This window comes from Fusarium odoratissimum (genome assembly GCF_000260195.1).
Source record: "Fusarium odoratissimum NRRL 54006 unplaced genomic scaffold supercont1.28, whole genome shotgun sequence".
Taxonomy (NCBI): Eukaryota; Fungi; Ascomycota; class Sordariomycetes; order Hypocreales; family Nectriaceae; genus Fusarium; species Fusarium odoratissimum.
In genome coordinates, this window is record NW_022158712.1 from 390,268 (window position 1) to 412,350 (window position 22,083).

A 22,083-nucleotide genomic window follows, 5' to 3' on the forward strand; every position below is an offset into this window, starting at 1 on the left:
CCGGGCCTTCGCTCAGATCATGTTTGCATCTCGATTTCGTTATCGCCTAGCATCTAATCCCTTATCGCAGTAAACCTAATCCACGAAAGTCCCTCTATTACTGTGTTGGCATGCTGACTGCCGCTTACCGTGCCGCTTTGCGCCACATGGGACAATCCTGCCGATAGCGCCGATCCTGATCCTGATCCTGAACTGATCCTGTCAGCCCCTCCCAGCGCTTCACACCCAAAATGCCCGACCTAAACACCCATCACCTAAGCTACATACCGTTGAATACAGCATCATATAGTTAAACAAGATCTCAAGCGATGTGATTTTCGTAAACGCAATCATTATACCCAAATACCCTCTTCCAATAATTTCATTCTTTGGACCACCGCAGCACAATGGCTCACACCGACGCAATGCAGGATATCCTGCACCTTGAACTCGCCAATGCGTTGCACATCAGCACTGAGGAGTTGAACCTCGACCAATCATTCCTCGTGCAGGGTGGAGACTCCCTCTCGGCCGTTCAGTTCCTCAGTAAATGTCGTCTGCGCGGTATTCACATCGACATCGTGGATACAGTGCAGTGCAAGACGCTTGCTGAACTTGTTGAACGCATCATCTCCAAGCATGAGAGTAATCCACATAACCATATCCTCAACGATCGCGTCGGGAACAGTGACACGAGCACTTCTTCATCAAGCTCTGACGATGCTGCTTCTGCTACGGGGTCTGATAGCACTGATACTGTTCCCGATGTGAGATTGAAGCATCTAGCTCAAGATCCTGCGAGGCAGATTGAAAGTATCGGACCATGCTCGTCTATGCAGAATCGCATTCTCATCAGTCAGGCTGTGAACCCAGCGGCGTACCAATGCCGCTTTATTCTCAGGATCAAGTCGAGTGTACCAGACTCTTTGACAGCCTCACACATTGTAAACGCTTGGCCTCGCATTGTTGCGCGCCATTCAAGTCTGAGAACAACCTTTCTTGAGAGTGAGACTCGTCAGTCAACGTTTGACCAAGTTGTCTGGACAAAAGTCAACCCCAAAGTCACCATCCTCCAAGACGAAGCTCAAGTCAAAGCCGACGGAATGCTGAACTCCTTTGAGAGCGGAAGTGTACCTCATCACATGTACATCTACGCCGCCTCCTCTTCAGAACTCATTCTGAGACTTGAAGTCTCACACGCCGTCATCGACGGCCGATCTGCAGATGTTCTCCTCTACGACCTCTGCGCAGCATACGAGAACCAACTCCCCGACACAAAAGCTATGCCGTACACAGACTTTGTGCGCATGGAGGAAGAGAGTTTTCAAGATGTTGAGCGCATTGCGGGTTATTGGCAGAATTACCTACGTGATGCGGAGGAGACGTATCTCACTGGCGTGGGCAACAAGCCAAGAGCTGGTCTTCACACGCTTCAAGATCGTGTTGACATTCCGGCGGAAGAAGCTCGTCGATTCTGCGATGCTTACGGTGTTACCCTCGTGAGTGTCTGTCAGGTTGCTTGGAGTATTGTTCTTCGTCTTTTTGCCATGAAAGACGACGTTACCTTTTCTTACGTCAATTCTGGTAGACAGACTGATCTGCCTGGCATTGACGGAGCGATCGGTCTTTTCATCAGCAGTTTGCTACTGCGGGTCAAGTTCAAAGACGACCCTACAGTCTTGGACATGCTCAAGACTGTGACAGACGACGTCTTCCGAGGAATGGCGCATGACAAGGTTCCTCTTATGGCAAAGGGAGCCAAGCTTCCTACGAGTCACAAATGGGGAAACTCGATTCTTTCGTTCCGAAAGGAGTGGAAGCCTAAGTCTACTGGCCACAAAGAGCTTGAGATGAGCTTTTTGCGAGGTGTCAGCCCTACAGACGTAAGTACCCTACCTCGCTCCTCATGTTGTAGCAAGATACTAACATGTGATAGTATGATCACTCCATCAATGTCGAGATCGGCGAAGGCGGTATCGCTGTTGACTATGACATCTGGACATCAACGACCAACCAAGCAGACGCGGCCAAGATGCTAAACTGCTTCCTCGAAGCAATCCGCTTCATCATCGCCAACCCATCCGCCAAAGTCAATTCCTTCGATGGTATCTCCTCCAAAGACGCCCAGCATCTGCGCGACGTCAATGGTGAAGGCCGACAACCCGTTGCTTCGTGTATACACACCCTCGTTCAAGAGGTTACAGACCGTCAGCCTGATGCCATGGCGGTGTATGCTTGGGATGGAACCATGACCTACCGGGAACTTGACACTGCGGCGAGCAGCCTTGCAGAACACCTTATGAAGTTGAACATTGGACCGGAGGTTATGGTGGGAATTTGTATGGACAAGTCGCGGTGGGCGGCTGTCTCTATGCTAGCTGTTCTAATGTCCGGCGGAATCGTTCTTCCCCTCGGCGCAGACCAACCACTCTCTCGTCTCCAAACTATCCTCTCCGACACAAAAGCCCCCATCATCCTCGTTGACAACGCTCAGCTCAATCGCCTCAAGGATCTCGGCCCTCAACAACTCATCGAAGTCAACGAAGCTCTCTTCCAAACCCTCCCCTCCGCTTCTCGCTCCGCTTGTACCACTGTTTCTACAGATAACGCTGCTTGGGTCGTCTACACGTCCGGTAGCACGGGTACACCCAAAGGCGTGGTTCTTCAACACTCTGCGCTTTGCACGAGCATTACATCGCATGGAACTGCCTTTGGCGTCAAGGGTGCGCGCGTGCTCCAGTTCGCTTCTCATACGTTTGACGTGACGATCCAAGAGGTCTTTACGACTTTGTGTATGGGAGGCTGCGTCTGCGTGCCGTCAGAAGATGATCGCGTCAACCATCTCCAGTCCTTCATTTCCTCCGCCAATGTGGACTTTCTCTCGCTGACTTCCACTGTCGCCGGCCTTCTCGACCCATCTCAACTTCCATTGATCAAGACCGTAATCCTCATGGGCGAACCCGTCAAACCCGCCGTTCTCGACCTCTGGAAAGACCAAGCCTCTGTTCTCGAATCCTACGCCCCATCTGAGTGCAGTATCTACGCTACTGTATCTCCCCAACCGATGAAGCACATCTCTCAGGTCTCTGTTCTCGGCATTCCGCTGGCGAGTTGTTTCTGGGTCGTTGATCCCAAGAATTACAATCGTCTCTGTCCTATTGGCGCGCCGGGAGAACTTCTCATCGAAGGCCCGCTTCTCGCGAGGGGGTATTTGAACGATGAGATCAAGACGAACAAGTCGTTCATTGTTGATCCGGAGTTTGTGACCAAGTATGACCTTGGGAGGAATCGACGGATGTACAGGACTGGTGATTTGGTGAGGCAGAATGATGATGGGTCGTATACGACGCTGGGACGACAGGATACGCAGATTAAGATCCGTGGACAGAGAGTTGAGGTTGATGAGATTGAGTATCACATCACTCGTCATCCCTCTTCCATCCAGGCTGTTGTTCTGTACGTTCATGGCCAGCTTGTCGCTGCGTTCAGTCTCCCTAGCAATGGTGCTGCGTACAGCGGTGCTGCGTTGGATGGCGAGAACGCCGTCGACAAACCAGCTGCTATGCTTGTCGCTTCTGAGGTCCAGCTCTACCTGTCGCAGTATGTCCCTGACTACATGATTCCTCGACTCTGGATCCCCATGGCGAGCTTGCCCATCAATTCATCCGGCAAAGCTGACCGACGTCGCATTTCCGAATGGATCAAGAATCTCGATCTGTCTTCTTACTCTGACCTGGAGCACCAAGTCGAAGATGGTCTCCAGGTAACATCCTCAGAGCGACAGCTCCGAGAAATCTGGAGCAGCGTCTTGAACAAGCCCATCAATCACATCAGCTACCGTCGCTCATTCCTCTCCCTCGGCGGTGACTCCATCACAGCGATGCAAGTCGTTTCAGCCTGTCGCAAGCAAGGCCTCATCGTAACAGTGCGACAAATCCTCCAGAGCCCTGCCATCTCCGAACTTGCGCTGCGTGTCAAAGAGGCAAGCGACAAAATGGGCGACGAGCAACTCCCAATTGAGATCCCCGATGAGCCATTTGACCTCTCACCCGCGCAGAAGATGTTCTTCCAAGACATTGCTCCCTCAGGTCTACGAGCCGATGGACCTCATCGCTTCAATCAAAGCGTCTGCTTCCAGATTCCTCAGAACGTTGCGGCAAACACTGTTGCTCGCGCGATTGAAGCCATCGTCACCAAGCACGCTATGCTTCGCGCGCGCTTCCAGGCTGATCAGGACAGTAGTCAAAGTTGGCAGCAGCGTGTTGAGAAGCAGATCATGGGGTCTTATCGCTTCCAGACTCACAAGGTCGGCGATGATGCTGCGACAGAGGACATCATCCGTCACTCGCAGGGGTCTTTGGATCTTGAGTATGGACCTGTTTTTGCTGTTGACGTATTTGAGATGGAGGATGGACAGTTGATCAATTTGACTGCGCACCATCTTGTAATTGATCTCATGTCTTGGAGAATCCTTGCAGCTGATCTTGAGCATTTCTTGCGCTCTGAGACGCTGCAGCCTTCTCTGTCGCTGCCTTTCCCTACTTGGTCCAAGGCTCTCATGATCCAGGCCAAGACTGTTGCTGCGCCTGAGGACCCGGTGGTTGATACTTGGTCTTACTGGAGTCTTGAGCCTGGTTCTTTTGTTCGTGAAGACCAGATCGTTGAGACTCTGGCTATTGATCACGACACCAGCGCTCGATTGCTGGGCCCTGCCAATGAGCCGCTGCAAACTGGTGTCACGGACATTCTTCTCGCTGCTCTGCATCAGTCTTTCGCGGATGTCTTTACCGACCGATCAGCACCGACGATCCACGTCGAAGGTCACGGCCGAGATGCGGGCGGTGATGTCTCCGAGACAGTCGGCTGGTTCACCACCGTAACTCCCCTCACGGTCTCAAATACCAGCAACACTGGCTTCATCTCCATCCTCCAACAAGTCAAGGACTTCCGCAAGCTCAACGCAGATAACACTGCAATCGAGTTCGCAGCCAAGTACAAGTCTTCTTCTACTGCCGGCACCTCTCCCCAGCATCTCATTGAGATTCTCTTCAATTACCACGGTCAATTCCAACAACTCGATCGCGCAGATGGTCTTCTCAGCATTCACAAGCTTCACTCATCCGAGACTTCAATCGGCGACAGAGTTCGACAACAAGCCGCCATCACAATTGAAGTCTCCGTCGATGCGGGTTGTGTTACTATCAGTGTAGGTTTCAGCCGTCGCACGCCAAAGGGCGATGATGTTCGACGATGGTTACAGCGCTATGGAGAGGTGATTAACTCTGCGGTAAGTGAGCTAATGTATACAGAACGAACCGCCACAGCGAGTGATTATCCGCTTTCGCATTTGAGCAGCACCGACCTTGTTGCGCTGAAGAAGCATATTCTCGAACCGACTAACATTAGCTGGGATGCTGTTGTGGATATCCTGCCTTGTTCTTCTACGCAGCAGGGTATTTTTATCAGTCAATTGAAGTCGCCGACTACATACCGATTGAGACAGACATGTCACGTCATACCGACAGACTCTCAGAGTGTCGATGTTAAGAGACTTGGAGATGCCTGGCGACAAGTCGTCAGCAATCACTCCATCATGCGTACCATCTTCACCATGATTCCCTTCAACGACAGGTTCTACCAAGTCGTTCTCAAGTCCGTTGAGCCCGATATCCGCTTCATCACTTGCTCCTCTGAGACAGAGGTTCAAGAGTGTATTGCAAGCCATGCGCTTATGGAGGATCATCTCGGTCGGCCATCGCATCGCTTCTTGGTCATCTCGACAGAAGACGGCCATGTCTACGGACACTTTGAGATCAGCCATGCACTCGTTGACGCATCATCCGTTCAGCTCCTCGTCAACACCCTCCTCCAAGCTTACGAGGGCGCTGCAAACATTTCTGGCTCTGACTACGGCACTTACATCTCCTTCCTAGAGCAAGGCTCTGAAGAAGATGACCTGCGCTACTGGGAGAAGCGTCTAGCCACCGTTGAACCATGTCAGCTCCAACTCGGGGAAGATCTCACTACTTCTGAGGAAGACATAGGTCATTCTGTGTCCACAGCGATACAGGACATGACGACCCTCCAGAAACTCTGCCAATCCAACGATATCACCCCCGCCAACGTGCTCCAACTCGCCTGGGCTCTCGTCCTTTCCTCCCGCACACAGCTTGATGAAGTATGCTTCGGCTATCTCTCCAGTGGACGAGACATTCCCATCGACGGGGCAGATACCCTCGTTGGACCGATGATCAACATGATCGTGTGCAACATTGCGCTGGACTATTCTCAAAGCAGCGTTGATGCGATGAAGGATATACAAGATCGCTTCCTCGACAGCTTCGAGCATCAGCGCGTGTCTTTGGCGACTATCCAGCATTCGCTGTCGAGTTCCCAACAATCCCTCTTCAACACGACTGTCTCTTATGTTCGGGCTCCAAATCTGAGTGGTGGGGCGCGCAGCATCCAGTCCATTCGTTTGGAGAGGATTGCAGCTGATGAGTCTACCGAGTATGACTTCAATCTCAGCATGTTAGAGACCGAGAGCGGCATCGACATCGCACTGCAGTACCTCCCTGGCGCCACTTCCACAAAGACAGCCCAACGTCTTCTCAATCACCTCAAGCATGTTGTTCAGGTTCTCAGCACCAGTGAGACTACCTCTCTCCTGGGCGATCTCGATCTTGTCCCCGCAGAAGACAAGCAGACCATCACGGCTATCAACCGTGAGGTTCCAAAGTCTCTCGACTCTTGCGTCCATCTCCTCGTCCAGGAAATGACCAATCGCCAACCCAACGCCCTTGCCTTCCAAGCATGGGACGGATCACTGACCTACCGCGAACTCGACCTCGCCGCTAGTACCTTGGCCAAGCACCTTATGACAAATCTCAACGTTGGGCCAGAAGTCATGGTAGGTATCTGCATGGACAAGTCCATCTGGGCAGCCATGTCAATGCTCGCAGTCCTCAAAGCCGGCGGTGTCGTTCTCCCACTAGGAGTCCAACAGCCTCTTTCTCGACTCCAGACCATCCTCAAGGATACGCAAGCTTCTGTTATCCTCGTTGATGCAAAACAGAAGGCTCGTCTGGCTGGTGTCGACTCAGAGCTCATTGAAGTCAACCACCAGTTCATGGATGGTCTTGTACCTGCTGAATTCGGGTTCTCCAACCCTGATGTGCAGCCTGATAATGCTGCTTGGGTCGTGTACACTTCTGGAAGTACTGGTGTGCCGAAGGGTGTTGTGCTGCAGCACTATGCGTTGTGTACTAGTATGCGATCGCATGGCGCAGCATTCAGCCTCGTTCCTTCGTCTCGTGTGCTGCAATTTGCTGCGTATACTTTTGATGTTACCATTCAAGAGACGTTTACGACGCTTTACTACGGAGGATGTGTGTGTATTCCTTCAGAGGAGGAACGTCTCAATGACCTGGAGGGATGTATCGTGTCCATGGACGTCAACTTCGTCTCCCTGACCTCAACAGTCGCTGGCTTGTTGTCGCCGTCCAAGATGCCGCTGGTCAAGACCCTCATCTTGATTGGCGAGCCAGTCAAGCCTTCAGTCTTGGATCTTTGGATGCCACAGGCAGCATGCTTGGATGCATACGGACCATCCGAGTGCAGTATCCAGAGTGCCATCTCCCCCGAACCGATGACAGATCGTCGCCAAGCCATGATCTTGGGTACACCATTAGAGTCTTGCCGCTTCTGGGTCGTTGACTACCGCGACTACAACAAGTTGTGCCCCGTTGGTGTACCAGGTGAACTCCTCATTGAAGGTCCTCATCTCGCACGCGAGTATCTCAATGACGCCACCAAGACCGCCAACTCTTTCATCACTGATCCTGCTTTCCTTTCCGATCTTGGTCTCGAGTCTACCGGCCGTCGTATGTATCGCGCCGGTGACTTGGTGCGACAAAATGACGATGGAACATATTCCAACCTAGGCCGACGCGATCAACAGATCAAGATTCGCGGCAAGCGTGTTGAAGTCGGCGAGATTGAGTATCACATCTCACGCCATTCATCCGGCATTCGCGCCTGTGTCGTCTTTACCACCAGTGGATCCAGTGATGGTCAGCTCGTTACAGCATTCAGTGTTCCTCACGATGACAAGGCTGCGCACGATGAGACAGCGTACAACGGCATCGCTGGTCGTGATGGAATCGATACAACAGCTGCACTACTCCTCGCCTCCGAGATTCAGATGTATCTCTCGCAGCATATACCCGACTACATGATTCCTCGTCTCTGGATCCCGATGACTACACTACCCATCAACTCGTCCGGCAAAGCTGATCGCCGAGCTGTAACGGAGTGGATCAACAGTCTAAGCCCAACCGAGCTGGCATCTTATTCTGAGCTTGAGAGCGCTGCTGAGGAAGCATCGCTCAATGTCACTCCCACCGAACAGAAGCTTCGCGAGATCTGGAGCTCTGTTCTCAACGTCCCTAATGTCGGCTACAGACGATCCTTCATGTCGCTTGGTGGCGACTCCATTACTGCTATGCAAGTCGTCTCTGCGTGCCGTGAAATCGGGGTTGTCGTAACTGTTCGCGACATTCTTCAGAGTCCTGCTATTTCAGATCTTGCGACACGCGTCAAAGCTAGTGATGGCGAGGTCTTCTCTGCTGAGATCCCAGATGGACCTTTTGAGCTTTCGCCTGCCCAGAAGATGTTCTTTGAAGACATTGCACCAGCTGGACTCAAGTCGGAGGGATCATTCCGCTTCAATCAGAGCGTTTGCTTCCGTCTCCAATCTGAGGGGCGCATTAGTGAGGAGTCTGTCGCTAAGGCTACCGAGGCTGTAGTGACGAAGCATGCTATGCTACGCTCTCGCTTTGTATCTCAAGACCAAGGATACCAGCAGTGGATTGAGAAGCAAGTCCCCGGTTCGTACAGGTTTAAGTCTCACAACGCCGACGATGATACCGCTGTGCAAGCGATCATGCTCGAGTCGCAGAGCACTCTTGATCTCGAACACGGCCCAGTCTTTGCAGCCGAGTTCATCCAGACTCCAGATCGCCAGCTTCTCTTCCTGACTGCACACCATCTCGTCATTGATCTCATGTCATGGCGAATCATCGCCAAGGACCTGGAGCAGATTTTCCAGAGTGGTTCAATGGTTACTTCGCAGTCTCTTCCATTCCCGACATGGAGCAACGCCGTACTCCAGCAGGCTCAGTCAATTGACTCTGTCACTGAGGCTGACACCGCGGCATCGTGGTCTTACTGGGGTCTTCAGCCAGGCGAGTACATCACAGAAGATCAGATCTTCGAGACTGTCAAATTAGATGAGCAGGTCACATCTCAACTCCTCGGCCCAGCCAACGAGCCCTTACGCTCCGGTGTCGCAGACATCCTTCTTGCCGCCCTATCAACCTCATTCCGCCACTCTTTCGCCGATCGCGCCGGTCCCTCCATCTTCATCGAAGGTCACGGCCGCGACACTCGAGTTCTGGACATTAACTACGATCTCTCCGACACAGTGGGTTGGTTCACAACCGTCACACCTCTCAACATCTCAGACAACGCCACCTTCATTTCCACCCTACGTCAAGTCAAGGATCTTCGTAAACTCAACTCTGGTCGTGAAGTCCTCGACTTTGTATCCCAGCGTTCAGGACCAATTGAAGTTCTGTTCAATTACCATGGTCAATTTCAGCAGCTTCAGCGCTCTGATGGTCTTCTCACTCTTGACAAGCTTCATCAGTCTGTTGGACAACTTGATGCTTCTGTTGGTGGCAAAGTCCGACAACATGCTGCTCTCAGCGTTGAGGTGTCAATGGATGATGCGGGCAAGACGCATCTCATGGTTGGCTATCCTCGTCATAGTCCCAAGAGTCAAGCTATCCGCGATTGGCTTGGGCAGTATGCGCGTGCTATCACGCAAGGCGTTCAAGAGCTGGTCATTTCTGAGCCGATGTGTACGATCAGTGATTTCCCTCTCGCTCAACTGACCAACGACGACCTCGAGACGCTGTACCAGTACTGTCTCACGCCAGGTTCCATCTCCTGGGCGAATGTCGAGAACGTTCTTCCATGTTCGCCCATTCAACAGGGTATTCTTCTCAGTCAATTGAGAGCTCCCTCCCGGTACCGTCTCAAGCAGACTTGTCGCATTCTCCCCGCCGATCCTTCATCACCCGTCGACATTGCGCGACTCGCAAATGCCTGGCGACAAGTCGTTGGACAACATTCCATCATGCGAACCATATTCACTGGCGCCTTGTCGCACCACGATCGCTTCTACCAAGTCGTTCTCAAGGCACTGGAAGCTGACATTCAGATCATTGAGCCATGTTCCAGCGATGAGGAAGTCCAGCGATTCATCAAGCACCACGCCTTACTCCATGATCCCGTCGGACGTCCTTCGCACCGCTTCCTCATCATCCCCACCGTCGATGGTCATGTTTTCGGCCATTTCGAGATCAGCCATGCTCTCGTCGACGCTTCTTCCGTTCAACTCCTCGTGAACAACCTACTCGAAGCTTACGAGTCTCTCTCGCCCACCAAGACATCAATCTCTCTGTCGCGCAACTCAGACTACGGCAGCTACGTCTCCTTCCTCGAGCAACACCGTCACTCCGAACAAGAAGATCTCCAGTACTGGAAAGATCTTCTCGAGACTGCAGAGCCATGCCATCTTCAACTCGGCCAACAACAGCACGACACCTCGGAGATGGAAACAGACCACGCCGTCACAGCTCACATCCCCGATGTCTCTGTCCTTCGTGACATGTGTCGCAACTACAACGTCACCGCTGCAAACGTTGCTCAATTAGCTTGGGCATTGGTGCTAGCTTCGCGCGTGGAGCTGAACCAGATTTGCTTCGGATACCTTTCCAGCGGCCGTGACATTCCAATCGGTGGTGTTGAGAGGCTCGTTGGACCTATGATCAATATGATGATCTGCTATGTCCAATTGGACTATAATTCCACCACTGTTGATGTCATCCGACAAATTCAGGATCGGTTCTTCAAAGGGTTTGATCACCAGCGTGCTTCGTTGGCGTCAATTCAGCATTCTCTCCAGGGAACACAGCAGCAGACACTCTTCAACACCACCGTTTCATACACCCGTGCACTAAACATGGACGGTGCCACAGAGAACAGCTCTATTAAGCTTGAGCGCGCATCAGCCGATGAATCAACAGAGTATGACTTCAACCTAAGCATTCTCGAGAATGATCAGAGCCTCGACCTTGTTCTTCAATACATCCCCGGCGTCGCAAGCCACGAAGTCGCCCAGCGTCTGCTCAACCAGCTCAAACATGCCATCCAAGTCCTCAGCCAACACACGACTGCCACACTCGCTGATCTGGACCTCGTACCAACGGAGGAGAAACATGCTATCGTAGCTAAAAACAGAGACGTCCCAGCTCCCGTCGCTTCAACCATTCATGCTTTATTCCACGAGGTTTATGAGCGTCGACCAGATGAGATGGCCGTCTACGCATGGGACGGCGTCATGACTTTCCGAGAGTTGGAAGTCGCTGCTGGCAATCTCGCTGGCTATCTCATGGACCTTGATGTTGGGCCGGAGATCATGGTTGGTATATGCATGGATAAGTCAAGGTGGGCTGTTGTCGCGATGTTGGCTGTGCTCAAAGCAGGTGGTGTTGTGTTGCCGATGGGCGTGCAGCAGCCGTTACCCCGAGTGCAGACTATCATCACCGATACCAAGGCCCCAATCATCCTCGTCGATGACAAACAACTCGAGCGTCTTGAAGAAACAGGTCCTCGTCTCATCAAAGTCGACGCTGCGCTTCAAAACACCCTCAAGCCCAGCACAGCTGTCTGCTCTACCGTCACTACCGACAACGCTGCTTGGGTAGTCTACACCTCTGGAAGTACAGGAACGCCCAAGGGCGTCGTTCTGCAGCACTCAGCTCTATGCTCTAGCATCCGCTCACACGGCGATGCGTTCGGGGTACGAGATGGATCAAGAGTTCTTCAATTCGCGTCGCATACCTTTGACGTCACGATTCAAGAGGTGTTTACAACGCTCTGCCAGGGCGGATGTACTTGTATTCCCTCTGAAGACGAGCGCATCAATCACTTGCAGGCCTTCATCGCCAAAGCAGAGGTCAACTTCCTATCTCTCACCTCGACAGTCGCAGGCCTGTTAGACCCCGCGCAGCTCCCTCTCGTCAAAACAGTTATCCTCATGGGAGAGCCCGTCAAGCCAGCAGTCATGGACTTGTGGAAAGACCAAGCTATCGTGTTGGAGTCATACGCACCCTCAGAATGCAGCATTTACGCCACGGTTTCCCCAAGACCCATGAAGCACATCAGCCAAGTTCCTGTGCTCGGTATCCCACTCGCCAGCTGCTTCTGGGTCGTCGATCCAAAGGACTTTAACCGTCTTGTGCCCATCGGTGCGCCTGGCGAGTTACTCATCGAGGGACCACTATTAGCCCGCGGCTATCTTGGCGACGAGGTCAAGACAGCGAAATCCTTCCTGATTGATCCTGACTTCACCAAGCATCATGGCCTGCAGCCTGGAAGAAGGATGTACAGAACGGGCGATCTCGTCCGACAAAACAGCGACGGCTCGTACACAACGCTAGGACGCAGAGATACACAGATCAAGATCCGTGGTCAGCGTGTTGAATTTGGCGAGATCGAATACTGGGTTGTGCGTTCAGCACCCGAGATCTCACAAGCTGCTGTTATGCTACTCGATGGTCCTGTCGGTCAATCTTCAGTGCTTGCCGTAGCGCTGGAAATTGCTGGTGGTGGGGAAAACAGCGCTGTGGATAATAATCTACAAGGCTTGTCGCAGGATGATTTACTGGAGCCCACCATTGACATGCGAGAGTCATTCGAGGAGGTTCGAGGACATCTCATTTCTGTTCTGCCGCGATACATGGTCCCAGAGATCTTTATCCCCATGTCCCGACTGCCTCTCAACTCTTCAGGAAAACTTGATCGCCGCGCGATTGACTTGTTCTTGAAGGGGATGAAGCCAGAAGAGCTAGACATTTATCGTCCCAATGCAGCGGCCAAGGCAGATGTATCTACCGAGACTGAGCGACAACTCCAACAGCTTTGGGCTAGTGTTCTCGTAAGGCCTGTCAATACCGTCGGTGCCAAGGACAGCTTCTTCCATCTCAGCGGCGACTCCATCACCGCGATGCGTCTCGTCGAAGCATCGCGCAGCACAAACATGCTCCTCCGCGTCGCCGATGTCTTTGAACACCCTCGTCTCTCCGAACTCGCTAGCATTCTAGACTCTCGAACTGCCGAAGGACACGACCAATCATCACTGGCGTCAATCCCGGCGCCATTTTCTCTCTGGCCCGAACACAGCGCCGAGGAAGAAGTGGGTCTCCGTGCCGAGATTGCGGAGCGATGTGGTGTCATGACGGAGCAGATTGAAGATGTTTATCCTTGCACGCCACTTCAAGAGGGATTGCTTCTTACGACTGTTCGGCAACCGACCGCCTATATCAGTCGAAGAATCTTCTCTTTGAGCGATGAGATCAATGTGGCGCGACTACAGGCTGCTTGGCAGAAGATGGCTGAAGCGGCGCCTGTTCTGCGAACCCGTATTCTGCTGGGTCTTGCCTCAGGTTCAGTGCAAGTTGTTGTGAACGAGCCGCTCGAGTGGCACACTGCGTCTTCACTTGAAGAGTACATCGACCACGATAGTGCATTGGGCATGACAGAAGGTAAACCCCTCATGCGCTTCGGTATCATCAAGTCCAACAACGGCGAGCGTCTTCTCGTCTGGACAGCCCATCACAGCGTCTACGACGGCTGGAGCTTAACAATGATGTACCGCCAAGTATCCAACATATACTGGCACGACGCGACACCAATCTCAGCACCATACACGCCATTCATCGCTTATCTCGGCCAAGCTGATGCGACCAAAGCAGCGAGCTATTGGCGCGAGCAGCTTCAGGGTAACCCCACTGCATTCCCTGCTCTGCCCTCCATGCGATACCAGCCTCAGCCGCGACAGAAGCTTGTGCAGAGCCTTGACTTTGTTCGACAAGGAAAGTCTGAGGTTTCGTTTTCGAATTTGTTGCGTGCGGCTTGGGCGCTTATGGTTGCGCAGTATTCTGGTAGCAATGATGTTGTTTTTGCCGTTACGCTTTCGGGACGGAATGCGCCTGTGCATGGCATCACTGAGATGTTGGCGCCGACTATCACTACCGTTCCTGTGAGGGTTTGCATCAATTCAGCTACCAACACTCGCGAGTTCCTTCAGAATGTGCAGCAACAGGCGACGGATATGATTCCTTTCGAGCACACAGGTCTCCAACGCATCGCGGAACTTGTCCCCGACGCAGCCGCTGCCCTTGACATGCAGCATCTCTTTGTCGTTCAGCCTGCTGCAGATAGCGACGATGCATCGGCAGAGTTCCCTGGTCTTGTACATAGACAGGATATGTCAGAGCAATTCGATGACTATGCACTCACCGTGGAGTGCAGCATCGGTTCAAGGGGCATCTCCATTGAGTCCCGATTCGACGACGCTGTCATTTCAACAGCCCAGATGCAGCGCATGTTGCAGTCCTTCGCTCACATCGCCAGTCAATTGGAGCAAGCCGAAAGTGGTACCGACAGCACCCGCATCTCAGACATAGACACCTTGAGTCCTCAAGACCTGGATCGCATTCTCTCTGTCAACAGCGGTCCAATTCCCAGTATCGATCGCTGCGTCCACGACCTCATCCTCGACATGGTATCCCACCAACCCGACGCAACAGCCATAAGCGCATGGGACGGCACCCTCAGCTACAAACAGCTCAAACAACTCTCAGGCAAACTCTCCGATCATCTCGTCAGTCTCGGCGTTCGTCACGACACCAGCGTTGGCGTGTGCATGGATAAATCTCAATGGGCTGCTGTTTCAATGCTAGCCATCCTACGGGCCGGTGGTGTTGTCGTTCCACTGGGTGTACAGCTCCCTCTTGGTCGTATCAAGCTCATTGTCGATGATGCAAAAGTCAGTGTTGTACTGGCTGATCAGAAGCAGACTGAGCGGCTGGCTGGTTTGAACTTGGAAATGTTTACTGTTGATGAGTCGTTGCGCAAGAGGGTCGTTGTCAGTGACGTCGGTATCCCAGATCGATGGTACACTCGCGTCACTGAGATCAACGTCAATCAGCCAGCCTGGATCGTGTATACCTCTGGCAGTACAGGTACACCAAAGGGTGTGGTTCTTACTCATGCCGGTATCTCGTCTAGTCTGGACAGTCAGAAGAAGGTCTTTGGTCTCAGCAAAACTTCTCGAGTACTTCAATTCGCAGCACATACCTTTGATGCTGCTATCCAAGAGATCTTCACCACGCTGTCTGCTGGAGGATGTGTCTGCGTACCCTCTGAGGATGAGAGGATGAGCGATCTGCAGCATTTCATCATTGAAAGGGCGGTCAACTTCCTGTCTATCACACCTACGGTCGCTGAGCTTCTTGCACCATCTCAGCTACCTAACATCAACACGGTGGTATTGCTCGGTGAACCTGTCAAGCCGTCAGTTCTTGACTTGTGGATGGATCATGATGCAGATATCCTCGGCGGTTACGGCCCAACCGAATGCTCCATCTACGCCATCGTGTCAGCAGCCCCATTCACAGACAGGAAGCAAGCTAACGTCCTCGGCTCTCCGCTGCCAAGCTGTCGTGTTTGGGTTGTCGATCCTGATGACCACAACAAACTTTGCCCAATTGGTGCCCCAGGAGAGCTTCTCATCGAAGGTCCCCAGGTTTCGCAGGGCTATCTGAACGATGCAGCCAAAACAGATGGCGCATTCATCACAGACCCTGGCTTTACAGCGCGTTACGGCTTGGGCAACGGACATCGCATGTACCGTACAGGCGACTTGGTTCAACAGAACGACGATGGGACATACACCAATCTCGGTCGTTGGGATACGCAGGTCAAGATTCGCGGTCAGAGAATTGAGTTGGGAGAGATTGAGTACTCAGTGGTACAATCATCGGAGGATATTAGATCAGCAGCGGCTGTGTTTGTAAAGAGGGAGGATAGACCTACAATTGCAGTAGCGGTGGAAGTTGGAGAGGGACAAGTTGGAGATGGAGTGTTGGCTCCTTCGGAGACGCTACAGAAAGCGTGGGAGGAGATTCGCGTCAGGCTCGCAGAGGTGCTGCCTCAGTACATGATCCCCGATTTCTTCATCCCTATGAGTAAGTTGCCGGTGAACTCATCAGGCAAGCTTGATCGTCGGGCAATCACTGCGGTGTTGGAGGATATGGATGAAAACAAATTAGAGGAGTATCGCCTTACGACAGGCGCCCGGTTGGTTCCAGTCACGACTGACATGGAGAAACAACTTCAGCAGCTCTGGAGTCAAGTGCTTCGACGACCCGCGGAGTCAATCGGCGCAAGCGACAACTTCTTCCATCTCAACGGAGATTCACTTGCTGCTATTCAGCTCGTCGCAGCTGCAAGGGCAGTTGACCTCAAGATGACTGTCGCTCAAATCTTCCAGAGCCCTGTCTTGAGAGACCTTGCTACACATCTCGAGCAAGCTAGGCACCCACATGAGACAAGAAGCCATCACGTTGAAGGTGTCGACCAAGCAACACAAGCCGCGATCAAGGCTACACTTCTCAGCCACGTCAGCGTCGAGAAAGTCCTCGAAACAACCGAATTCCAATCCCTTGTTCTCCACGAACATACACAAGGCCGATGGCTCATGCACGCCACAATCACATACAATCAAAAAGTCGACAAACAACGCGTCCATAGAGCGCTACAAACCACAGTCGACAAAAACGAAGTCCTCCGAACAGTCTTCACCCAGCACGACGGAAAATCCTACCAAGCCATCCTCAACAACTTCACCGTTCCCTTCCAAGAACACATCGCCCCCACGGACCTATCCACCTTCTGCAAGTCCCTCGTACAAGAAGACCAGAAGAAACATCTTGAGCTTCACGAACCCCCCTTCAAGACATGGTTCGTGCAAGGCGAGCACAAGGATAGTCTTGTGGTTAGGATCTCCCACGCTCAGTATGACGGCATGTCCTTGCCGATTTTCTTCCAGCAGCTGCAGGTGTGGGGTGAGCCTGATGTTGAGGTTGAGGTTGAGGCGCCGCGACAGATGTCGTATTACATTGATGCGCTGAGGGCGACTGATACGAAGCCCGCGATGAAGTTCTGGGGTGATTTGCTGCAGGGCTCGAGCATGGCTCGTCTGTCTAGTGCTTCGCAAACAAGCAAGGCTGTGACGGGCTCTTATATCGTCAAGACGGTACTGTCGCCAAAGGTTGAAGGGTCGGGACTCACGGTGTCATCGTACCTCAAGGCAGCTTGGGCAATGGTCCTCGCCAAGGCAACAGGGACATCCGACGTTGTCTTTGCCCATCTCGTCTCCGGTCGTTCGCTACCAATCGACGACATCGAGAAGGTCAACGGTCCATGTGTCAACCTCATCCCCATCCGCGTCAACACCGCCCAGCCCCAGTCTAACATTCTTCAACAAGTCCACCAACAGCACATCTCGGCCTTGCCACACGAACATCTCGGCTGGGAGACCGTCTTCCGCCAGTGCACAAACTGGAACACCCCAACAGATCAAATCCCTCGCTTCTCTTCTATTCTGCAATACCAGAATTTGCCCGAGGCTCAGAAGAGCTTTGGCATGCATGGCGCTGAGTGCAGTGTTGACTACACTGTTGTACCGCCTAATGTTACGGATGTTTGGGTCACGGTTGAGCCCAAGGGTGGTGAGATGAGTATTGTGGCGGGATACTCGGAGGAGGTTATCGCTTCAGAGGTGGTGGAGGGATTGATGGAGGATCTTTGTGAGGTTCTGAAGGGGATTAAGACTTGAGATTGATAGCGCACGACTTTCCTAATGTTAGTTCTTTTAAGAGTATTATTTACTGGAGTTTGGAGTTTGGAGTTGGGCTTGGTGCTATTTATTGTATTTACAGATCGAAATTGGCTGGGCTTTCATAGAAAATATCTCTCTTTCTTCTCTTTAATCATGGTCTTTAATCGTATTTATATCTCTATCATTGTCGGTACCTTGATGATCGCGCCTCACAGCAGCCCTCTGCCCCGCAACCTTGAAGTGCCCAGCGCGTTACAGAGGGCGATCAACGCTGAGCTCGCTGTACCTCGAGTCTGTATCTGGACATTGCGATGAACCCATTGCGTCTGCGACTACAGCATTTGTCTGCATTGGCAATTATGATAGCAATCACTGATCCATTGTTTTATGACTTATTCGACCTGCGAATTAATCGATATGTTATTGAAGTAAACATGCTATCCTGGGCTGAAACGTCCAATTGCTCCATCACTACCACCATCGAAGCCATCATGGATCAAGTCAAGATGGTTTGGCTTGCTAATCAACTCAATTCCCCTACGTCGTCGAGCCTCAACCTGTTCCCAATTCCATTCACCATCTTTGCCCATATCGGCACCCGGATGAAAAGGGTCAGATGTCCCCAGGTCCTGCTCCTCGATTGCCCATCCTCCAGGTCGGGTTGGCAACAGCCCAGCCTCCTCCAACACAGTCGATGGTGGCACCGTAAGACGTTTTAGCTTGAATACGTATTTACTCAGAGCAGTAGCATAGATCTTCTTGCTCAAATCGCCAGACTCCTTGAGGAGCAGCCTTGTCGCTGTTCTCGCAAACCGTGGATCAAGCCACTCTGTCGGGAGAACTGTACCCTTCGGCACGAAATGCGTAACAATGTATAACCATTTTCGATCCCAAGCCAAGACGTAACTCCACATCTCAACTTGTTTAAATGCTGTGATTTCACGTCGGAAGCAGGTTTCAACAGCACCAAGATTTATTCCAAGTCTTCCGCCCATTGGTGTACCAGTCTTTGGATCAAGAACGATCCCAAGCTTGGTGTTATTAGATAGTCGATGAAAGCCATGACGGAAAAGATATGCAATCAAATGCGCACGCCCAACGTCAAGATCGGCGAAATATGTCGAGTTGGACTTGTGAAGATAATAATCGACTTCGAGGAGAGGAGTGGAAGTCGTGGCGATGATAGGCTTGAAGAGCGCTTTGGGGCCTAACTGGGGTGATTTGCGAATCACGGTATGGTACGAAATTGTGTACAGAACACGAAGCTGGCCGTCCCATTAGCGCATTTCAAACGAGAGAGAGACAAGAAACTTACTGTCCAGACAAATGGCATCGACTTGAAGTTTGATACGACGAATATGACAATCAACAAACCAAGTATTCGCGTGCCCGTAATGTGAAGCTGGAAGCGGTGTTTTGTGTCGTCCGTCTTGTCGAATCCAGCGACCAGAATCGCAAAGATCAGGACACTGAGGCCCAGTGTTTTCAACTTGCCTAAACCGAGCGCCATGATAATTCTCTACCGAGTCTCAGCTTGACAGAAGCGATTGAGGCGAAAAGGTGTGATACTGACAGTTGAAAGTGACTGAACGGAAGAATATGTCTTAGTGCAGCGGCTTTCATGTTGTCTCGCAAATTCTGAGGATCAGCGGCACAATTGGGTTCCGGCTGCGGGGCATGCACTCACTATAAGTTGTGATTAGGACACTGCAAGACCGGGAGGATCTGACGTCGGGATTGCAGGATCAGGATCACGGGGGATTGCGACGTGGTGTTGAACTTGCAAACCGGCACTAACAACTAACATACAAATTTACAACATTCAATTCAGAGCGGCGTTCCGCTATCAGAGCAACGAAAAGGCAGGTTCACAGAAGGCATTCCAGCAAGACCACAAAGATCATTTTAATACTCTAGCTTAAAAAGCGAAACTAAAATTATTCGTTGCTCTTATGATAAATGCAGCGACTAACTTAGAATGCAGAATGACTTAAGGATTCCACTGCAGAGCGTCCCTATATGACGAAGCCCGCTGAAGAACATGGCCTAAGCTCACTGTAACACCACAATGCAGTGGTTTGACCCCGCTGAGGATGTCAATCTAATTCTATTCTCGTCACTGTAACTTGATCACTGTAATCAACATGATTGCAATTGCGACGACCTTCAATGTCCTTTCGCAGCATTGTTCACCCTAATCTACCAATTTACTCTTCTAAACATTCGATAAACGCAAGTATATCATCTCCGGTCTATGCGCAACACCAGGGAACGGCTTAAAGCTCGACAGCGGCTTTGGCGTCTGCTCCAGATTAAAGTGCCAAACAATAAGCGCCATCATGATCTTGACCTCCAGCGCAGCCCATTTACGACCTATAACATTGATCAGTAATTGAATAACAGCGCAACAGTGCAGGGAACTTACCAAAACAGGCCCTGGGACCAGCACCGAATGAATGTCGTGGTCCAGCAGAAGGATTGAACGTCAATCGACCCTCTTCATCTTTGACGAGCCATCTCTCTGGGTCAAAGTCTCTCATGCCCTTGACGTTCCATTGTCCGATCTTACCAGCTGTGCCCTTTGAACTTTCTGATCTCTTCTCCTCGTCAACAGTCAGTGGAGGCATGAAACTTCCAGGTCCATTGTTCAGCATTAAAATCTCTGTGTGCTTGGGGACCATATGACCCAGTATATTAACATCCTGCATCGTCGTGCGGATGTTAGTCTGGGTAACTGAACCACATCGCGTAGACTCTTCAATCATAGCCTCGAAGTACGGAAGTCTCGCAGACATGATCTCCGAAACAGTTGGTGCGTCGCCTCTCTCAACAGCGACACCGCATTGCTCTCTGAGTTCCTCGCGCACCTTCTTCTGAACATTCTGATGCGTAGTGAGGAACTTGAGGGTCCAGGCAGTGAGAGTGAAGATCTCGTTTCCAGCAAGCATGAAGCTGAAAAGCTCATCTTGGACGGTGCGACTCATCAACTCGGGCGTGCGGCCCTCCTTTCGTGCGCTGTCAATCTCTCGAGCGATGACAATATCGACGGCACTCTTCATGTGTCGCTTCAGATTACCTTGATCTTCCCAGTTGAGATCAGTCTGATTGGAGAATTTGTTGATCGCTTTCTTGATTTCGTCTTGGATAACAGCTTCTTTGAGGCTTCGGGCGGCACGTAGAGATGGCATTAGGTTGTAGGCCAACCACAAATGCAGTCCGGGTACAAGTGATTGTACGCCGATGTTCATGGCGTCGTTGAGAGCGAGACCGGCTTTGAAGACGGGAGGATCAGGTGCGACGGGGAATTCGACTTCATGGTCCATGTCACCCAGGTTGGTGAACTCGGGCAGTGTCTCGAGTAGCTCAGTCTGCGCGTTTGTTGAGCCAGAGTCAAAGCCAAAGGTAGCAGCCCAGATGATCTCAAAAGCCGCCTTGCGAATATCCGTCGAGACAGAAAACGGACGACCCTTGGCCAATCGCTCTTTAACCCTCCAAAGATCAATCAGCTTCATAGTAGACTTCCACATCTGCGGCCCAGCGACACCGCCCAGAAACGCAGGCGACATGGTATCAGCCACCAACTTCCGATGGGCTTTCCACCGATCACCAGTCGGCATATGGAAGTGGAACTCCGGCACAAGCGGCATGAACAAACTCCTCAAGAATCTCGAACGATCAAACTCCTTCGGTGTCCTCCTCGACAAGATGTCAAAAGCCTCGCGATTATCTGCGACGATGACCCATGGTTTGCCGAGCGGGTGCACAAAGATCTGAAAGACGGGTTCGTTGAGTTCGACGGCGAGATTGGCGAGATAGCCAAACATTTCACCGTGCTTCTTCTTCCATTGTAAGAGTTCCCAGGCGTTGCCGAGGATCTTTTTGGCGTTGGCTTCGCGGTAGACGATGCCGGGGATGGGCTTGGGGAGGAGGGCGCGGCGGATGAGAAGAGTGGCTACGACAAAGACGGCGACGACGATGCCGAGGGTTTGAGGTGATGGGGAGAACATGATGGCGGTGTTTGGGTCGGAATTAGCGAGAATACCACTAAGAGTATTGGAATAGCAGGTAATAGTCTATATAAGCCGGTAAGGCCAATTGCATCCAGTGCTTACGAGTGTTGAGGCTCTGGCCCAGGATCAGAGGATTGCGGGATCGGGAGTGTCAATTCACATGCTATCAGCAATGCAGAAAAATGGCATGTTTATTATCTCTTGACTGCCCGGTCTTAGTGTACTTCTGCAGGAAGATGCAAGTAAGATAAACTGCGGCGAAACGTTAATAATTAGTGT

The 22,083-nt window shown here is 51.8% G+C and overlaps 3 protein-coding genes across 3 annotated transcripts; 1 reads left to right on the forward strand and 2 right to left on the reverse strand.

Annotated features, from left to right (window-relative positions):
* Positions 1 to 386: 386 nt before the first annotated feature.
* FOIG_12780 (uncharacterized protein) lies at positions 387 to 17,956 on the forward strand (the record flags this gene model as incomplete). Its single annotated transcript, XM_031213717.1, has 2 exons — positions 387 to 1,862; positions 1,916 to 17,956. 2 exons carry the CDS (start codon positions 387 to 389, stop codon positions 17,789 to 17,791), a joined length of 17,352 nt encoding a protein of 5,783 aa, XP_031056675.1. The 3' UTR covers positions 17,792 to 17,956.
* A 210-nt stretch (positions 17,957 to 18,166) lies between these two features.
* FOIG_12781 (uncharacterized protein) lies at positions 18,167 to 19,433 on the reverse strand. The gene is made up of 2 exons (XM_031213718.1): positions 19,110 to 19,433; positions 18,167 to 19,059 (listed from the first exon to the last, which is right to left on the reverse strand). Exons 1-2 carry the CDS (start codon positions 19,302 to 19,304, stop codon positions 18,232 to 18,234), a joined length of 1,023 nt encoding a protein of 340 aa, XP_031056676.1. The 5' UTR covers positions 19,305 to 19,433; the 3' UTR covers positions 18,167 to 18,231.
* Positions 19,434 to 19,755: 322 nt separating this feature from the next.
* FOIG_12782 (uncharacterized protein) lies at positions 19,756 to 22,031 on the reverse strand. The gene is made up of 2 exons (XM_031213719.1): positions 20,220 to 22,031; positions 19,756 to 20,167 (listed from the first exon to the last, which is right to left on the reverse strand). Exons 1-2 carry the CDS (start codon positions 21,799 to 21,801, stop codon positions 20,010 to 20,012), a joined length of 1,740 nt encoding a protein of 579 aa, XP_031056677.1. The 5' UTR covers positions 21,802 to 22,031; the 3' UTR covers positions 19,756 to 20,009.
* Positions 22,032 to 22,083: the final 52 nt, after the last annotated feature.

Bases quoted from the DNA above. Each gene is read 5' to 3' on its own strand.
- FOIG_12781 (XM_031213718.1), bottom strand. From the start codon at position 19,304: ATGGCGCTCGGTTTAGGCAAGTTGAAAACACTGGGCCTCAGTGTCCTG. The intron at 19,060-19,109 runs GTAAGTTTCTTG...TGGGACGGCCAG, and splicing joins CGATGCCATTTGTCTGGACA to CTTCGTGTTCTGTACACAAT.
- FOIG_12782 (XM_031213719.1), bottom strand. From the start codon at position 21,801: ATGTTCTCCCCATCACCTCAAACCCTCGGCATCGTCGTCGCCGTCTTT. The intron at 20,168-20,219 runs GTAAGTTCCCTG...TCAATGTTATAG, and splicing joins TGGTCCCAGGGCCTGTTTTG to GTCGTAAATGGGCTGCGCTG.